The sequence below is a fragment of the Triticum aestivum genome, chromosome 7A (assembly GCF_018294505.1).
Source record: "Triticum aestivum cultivar Chinese Spring chromosome 7A, IWGSC CS RefSeq v2.1, whole genome shotgun sequence".
Classification (NCBI taxonomy): domain Eukaryota; kingdom Viridiplantae; phylum Streptophyta; class Magnoliopsida; order Poales; family Poaceae; genus Triticum; species Triticum aestivum.
In genome coordinates, this window is record NC_057812.1 from 684,392,902 (window position 1) to 684,399,366 (window position 6,465).

The window sequence follows — 6,465 nt, forward strand, 5'->3', positions numbered from 1 at the left end:
AGATTCAAAAAAAACAATCAAAAAATACATATAAACTAATAGATTAACAATAAATGAATACTAGTAAAATTCCAAATGGACGCGCTAGGAGGCAAGAGAAGGAAAGTGAGGGGTGGGGGGGTGCAAAATCACACGCCGGCCTCCCGGCCGAGAGACTATCACCATCTTCTATTTTCCCATTGCGTCCATTTGGAAGCAAGGAAGGAAAGGCATTAAGTCACCACATGTTACAATTAGTGCCGCTTCCAGCTTAGTTAATCCCGCTTTGTTTATATACGTACTACCTCCTCCCGTCTCTCTCCTCTCCCCCTCGCCTCCTCATCTCCACCTCCACCTCTGCTGCCCGCCTGCCCCCCGAGCCACCCGATCCCATCGACGCGCCGCCACCTCCAGATCCGCCGCCCGCCTCCCGCCGCCGAGCTCGTAAACGCGGTAAGCTCCCCCCTCCCCGTACTCTCCGGCCCGCCTCCCCCCTCTACCGGTTTCGTTCCATTCGAACCACGCACGCAGCAGAGCTCGCCGCCCCGCGCATTGGGCTCGGCTGCTGGGTTGGCGTGGCTCGCCGCGCGGCTCGGCGTGTTCGTTTTGAAGTTCGAATTCTACTCGTGAGCTCCGGGGAGCGAATTCCGGCGGTTCTGCGCGCGTTTCTGTTGGGCGCGGCTGGCTGGGGGAATTGGTTGGATCGAGCTCGTAATGCGGCGGCGGCGGCGTCGCCGGTGGGATCGGGCGGCGATTTGGTCAGAGTTTGACTTTTTCCCTCCCCAGCCGCCGCCGTGGACTCGAGCCGCGCTGCCTGCTTTTTTCTCGCGCGTGTGGAATTCGCCTGATTTGGACTGGTGGATCACCTACCCCGGCCCAATCGCGCGGCCGGCCAGCTCGGGAAGGCAGGCAGCGCCTTCCGAGAGCTGCCCGCGTAGCCTCTGCTGGATCGGCGGCGCGCTTGTTTTGCTTTCGTTGGGTCGTCTCGCCGCTTGCCATATCTGAATCACGCGTGCGCGCGCGCGCGCGCATTGATTGGAATTCGGGCTGCAGTGCTAGTGGTAGAGCAGCCGTCAGGTGGCTGGGGTGGTGCTGGCCTGTAGGACCCCGATTCTTCTTCTAGATCGCCGTTCAGCTTGCTTGATTTTTACTACTTAATTAATCATGATCTCTTGCATCAGTGCTGTGCTTACCTCGTGTGTTCTAAATGCAGGGGAAGGGGTGAGGAGTCAGCTGCCTGACATTTCATCAGGCCCTGGTGTGGTGTAGCAGCGGCCTTCACGTCGAAACAACCGGAGCTTTTAGATGATCCAAAGATGGTGAGGAGCTGAGAGCACGGAGAGTTCGACAGTGGGGGCTGTGGGGCAGCAAGGACATGACTGTCATGCCGCCTGCGCGCCACCGGCCCGCGGCCAAGAGGCCCATGTGGATAATCGTGCTCTTGTGCCTCGTCTGCGTCGTGCTGATCGGGGCGTACGTGTACCCGCCGCGGCACTACTCGCAGTGCTACCTCTCTGCTTCTAGCGTCTGCACGCCGTTCAAGGATTGGCTCCCGTCCATCGGCCGCCGGGAGAAAACCGATGATGAGATCATCTCAGCCGCTGTTATCAGGGATATTCTTGGGATGCCCATGTCCACGTCGAAGAATCCAAAGATTGCGTTTATGTTCTTGACACCTGGCTCATTGCCCTTCGAGAAATTGTGGGAGAAGTTTCTGCAGGTTTGCCTGATTTCACCTCTTGTCCTTGTGCAATTTGAAGGAGTACTCCCTCCGTCCTTGAAAGAGTGTTCTTCTAACTTTGTTGGAAAGTCAATCTTTTTTATGTTTGACTGTATTTACACAATAATGCACCAACATTTATGCCATCAAATTAGTAGCATTAGATTCATTATATAGTATATTTTCATCATATACCTATTTGGTTTCACAAACAATGATATATTTCTGCACAAACTCGGCCAAACTTTGAGATAGTTTGACCCTCCAACAAAGTTGGAAGTACACTCTTTCAAGGACGGAAGGAGTATAGTTCATTTAAGGTTTCTTTGAGTTTTCATTAACTGATGGTGCCAGTGTATCATCAAATATTTTCTAGTTATTATACAGAGACAACTATTTGGGTTGCTGAGAAACAATTTAGTGGTTGACATTTTACCATTATTTTCAATAATAAATGTATACTATTGAGATATGTTAGCTTCATGCAAACATTCATTTTTGAACAGTGGAACATCAAGATGTACCTTATCTGCATAAGTGAATTAACTGATCCTCTTGACCAAGTCAATAATACTATCTTGCTAGCATACACTTTTGACTATAATCTTGTGCCTCCATGTTCCTAACCATCTCTGCATGTCTACATGAAGTAATGTTCTCTATTCTTTATATAATTCATGTGAACTTAAAACAAAATAACTTCGATACACAGGGTCATGAGGGAAGATACTCCATCTATGTGCACGCGTCGCGTCAGAAGCCTGTGCATACTAGTTCTCTCTTTGTTGGCCGAGATATTCATAGTGATGCGGTAATAATTCTCATCTGTCCTTCAGTTCTTCATAAGTTTGCATGGGTGTTTTACATAAACGATGTGATTTCGCCGAGGAGATTTGTCAAGTACAATTTCTCTTATATCTTGAAAGCTTACGTTTCGAAGAAAATTCTCCCTCTCAATGAATGAAGAATGTGTTAATGGCTCAACTGATTGATATTGATGCCATCTGAAACTTTTGTTTTCATTAGTATGTTCACTCCAAGGAAGGAGCAATGAGCAATGGCTAAACAGTGAGCTCATATTGATATAGTTGAGAACATAAGTTGACCAAGATCGCTTGCATTTAAGAGTATTAGTATCATTCCCAATTCCCCATGGCACTACTTGTATCCTGAAGGCCAGTCTTAGTATCATGACGTATGGATCTTCTGACTTCTAAAGACCACTATTAGCAGTTTGGATTGAGATGCCGAAAAATCTTAGTCTACTAATTTGCAAATCGAGGAGCTTTGTGCATTACATATGGTTTAGGTTTATTTCTAACAATTATAACATAGGTTTGATGTTGCATGTTTGTGGTTGTCAAAATTGAATAGAGTATGTACTTGCTATGCAGGTTGTATGGGGAAAGATTTCAATGATAGATGCAGAGAAGAGGCTATTAGCAAATGCGCTGGAAGACGCGGATAATCAATTTTTTGTCTTGCTTTCTGATAGGTTTGAATTCCTGGTTATGAATGATTTCCTTCTTGAGAGATTCTTTCACCGTACTGAAATCAGTATTTACTCTCTCTCGCAGCTGTGTTCCGCTTCATTCATTCGACTATGTCTTTAATTACCTGATGGGAACAAACATCAGTTTCATTGATTGGTAAGACTACTGGAACTTGTATTTCATTGCCATTTTGAAAAATAAAGGAAGTAAAGGGGAATTAGTGAAAGAAGTGGCACTGGCCAATATCACAAGGACGTTTAGTTTATACATTGTTTTATCACTTATAGATGTCCATGTCCATGCATGTTGATTTTTGTCCGCATTTATTGCCATTTTGTAGTTTCCAGGATCCTGGTCCACATGGAAATGGAAGGTATTCTCTTGAGATGCTTCCTGAAATAGAGGAGAGAGACTTCAGAAAGGGTGCCCAGGTACATATTTTTGTGAAGTTGTTTCCTTATTGTTGTTGTTATTGTGACGTGTATTAGTTTGCTAGCTTATATTCCTCCGTTCCAAATTCACGCTTTAACCAACGATTAACTCGATAATATGTAGTTTATGGTACTGGTAGACCACATAGACATCATCGGTTCTGTATTCAAAAGCACTTTCATATTATTGCGATTTTCATAACCACACCTTGTATTTTGAAATGGAGACAGTATAGTACTTGTGGGTCCACCGTTTGTTATTTTAGTTGTGTATTATTTGTTTTCAGTTTTTCCATGGTACAAAGCTAACTTGTCCAGAAATCGGTTATTGAGTATCAGAATCTAGTCTCACATGCTCTCTTTGTGTAATTGTTGCTCTTGTTATAGTGGTTTGCAATCACGCGAAGACATGCTTTGCTGATTCTGGCGGACAACCTTTACTACAAGAAGTTCAAGCTATATTGCAAGGTGTGTTTCTTTTCTACTCCCTCCGTCCCATAATGTAAGACGTTTTTTCACACTAGTTGCTATCTTTGGTTAACGGATTGGAGATATACTAGATATTTTAATAGGTAATACACATACATTGTTAGATGTATTCAACGCTGTATATATGTTTTAATATAAAGGCTAGAGTTGTTATAGTAAAACTCTAGTACAGAAATTCAGTAGTTACCTCTGATTGGCAAATAGGCCATAATGAACTGAAGGATAGTTTTGATAACCACTTCCATAAACATCAGAAAATCAATGTGCAAACTCTATCGCAATTTTTTTTCTTTCCTTAGCAACAGGTAAAATATTCTAACAAGCTTAATCAGCATGGGAACTTCATATGTTTCTCGTGTTGAATAAATTGTCTTCTGGGATGCATTTGAGTGACATGCTTGTTCGGTAGTCATTCTTCCTGAAGTCTCAACCAATACTTGAGTTTTCCAGTTCTCTAGTTTTCTCCGACATTTTTCTCGCAGGTCGATTTTTGGAAAGTAATTTATCTATGTCATGTGATTTGCAGCCAGCAGATGGGCGCAACTGTATTGCTGATGAGCATTATTTGCCAACCCTATTCAATGTCAGTATCTACAATCTACAGAAGTTGCATTTACATCTTTTTTCCTTTAGTTACTTGCGAACTAAACAAGTCCTTCTACGAAACATCAGATGGTAGATCCAGGTGGAATAGCTAATTGGTCGGTAACACATGTGGATTGGTCTGAGGGGAAATGGCATCCAAGGTCGTACGCAGTTGCTGATGTCAGCTATGATCTACTAAAGAATATAACAGTATGTTTTTGCCTTGCTTGATTTCTTTCCTGAGATGATCTGTACATGTTTTTCTATTTAGTGCATAACCCTTACATTGATGTATTCTAATGTACATTACCGTCGCACAGGCCGTTGATGAGACCATCCATGTAACAAGTGATGACAAGGTATGGGCAATAATTTCGCCATCAGTATTTTGACCGTCATAGAACAATAAATAAGTAAATAAATAATTTTTTCTTCTAAATCTTGCCTTTGCAGAAACTTTTCCTTTGATTTTCTGCTAGTACATATTAAAAATGATCTGTATTGCAAAACTTTCCCAATGATCTGCTACAACTGTATGGGATACTGATTTCTGGTTTCTATCCCCTTTGCAGAAACTCGTGACACAGAAGCCATGTTTGTGGAACGGATCAAAGAGTCCATGCTATCTTTTTGCTAGGAAATTTTACCCCGAAACTCTCGACAGCTTACTGAAGATATTCACCAGCTACACGTCTGTTTGACTTCAACCTGATTCTTTGCACCTCAACACATGGTTCAAGTACATGAGCATGTCTCCTCTCTTCGTGTAAAAATTGTGAAGTCAATCGATACTTAGATCTGGGCCTCGAGCGACGGGTTGCTGTTGCAGCGACCACCGCAAACCTGCGGTTCAGTCCATGGGTGGTAGGGATGCGGCGATATTGATAGCGATGATACTGCCCTCAGTTGTAATCTATTGTGCTTTTTGTATGTTTCCTTCAAGTCCTTTGCCTCTATCTCCCTCTCCCTCTTTAATCTCTGTCCTAGCCTCATTAGTTCCTGGCTCTTGGAGTTGGAGATCATATTTTTGTCAATATGCTGTTATTATATGATCCATTCTTTTGTAGACACAAAAAGGAAATGATTGAGAAGTACCACATATCTTTTTATAGTCTCTCGGTTGTTTTTTGGTTACTTACTGTGTATCTATTCTTGTAGGTTTTGGCATGTTTTCAGTTTTATTGTACATATATTCTGAAGAAGGTGAACTTTATTATGCAAAGTTGCTCGGGCTCCATGGAGCTTGAATTTTGAACAAGTTCAAAAACCATGTTTTTATGTTTCAAAAAAAATCTAAAAAAATACATACACAGAGATGTAATATACATGTATGTACATTTTTATGATAAAATACATTAAAATAAGAGCTACAAAATATTAATATTTGTGGATGCTTAGCACATGCACCGTTCACTTTCAAAGTCCATGATTTTGTTCCTTTTTATGCAGTTTGCAATTCAAGTTATTTCATTGTGAAATTTTACACATATACATTACATCCTTATATGTGTGTTTTTTTATAGAATTTTTAGAAAAAAATTGAATCTTGAAATTTTAAAAATATCAGGCTCCATGAAGCTCGTCCTCCAAAACGCCTTAACATTATATCACGTGGGAATCCCCATGGTTGAATGTGTAAGCAGACAAGTTTCCCTTTTTGCCCCATGCATAAGTCAATTAAACCCTGTTGAAGCATGTGAATTTTCCTCAGTGTGCAAACTGATGAGGATGGGCCTAACTCACATCGCCTATCCTATATATACTTGAG

General features: G+C 42.2%; 1 protein-coding gene across 1 annotated transcript; it reads left to right on the forward strand.

Moving 5' to 3' along the window:
* Positions 1–241: 241 nt before the first annotated feature.
* LOC123149307 (glycosyltransferase BC10) lies at positions 242–5,811 on the forward strand. The gene is made up of 11 exons (XM_044568938.1): positions 242–432; positions 1,193–1,699; positions 2,412–2,510; positions 3,094–3,194; positions 3,277–3,348; positions 3,533–3,623; positions 4,011–4,091; positions 4,639–4,695; positions 4,785–4,907; positions 5,018–5,056; positions 5,270–5,811. The coding sequence occupies exons 2-11, from the start codon at positions 1,355–1,357 to the stop codon at positions 5,396–5,398; spliced, it is 1,137 nt and encodes a 378-aa protein (XP_044424873.1). The 5' UTR covers positions 242–432; positions 1,193–1,354; the 3' UTR covers positions 5,399–5,811.
* Positions 5,812–6,465: the final 654 nt, after the last annotated feature.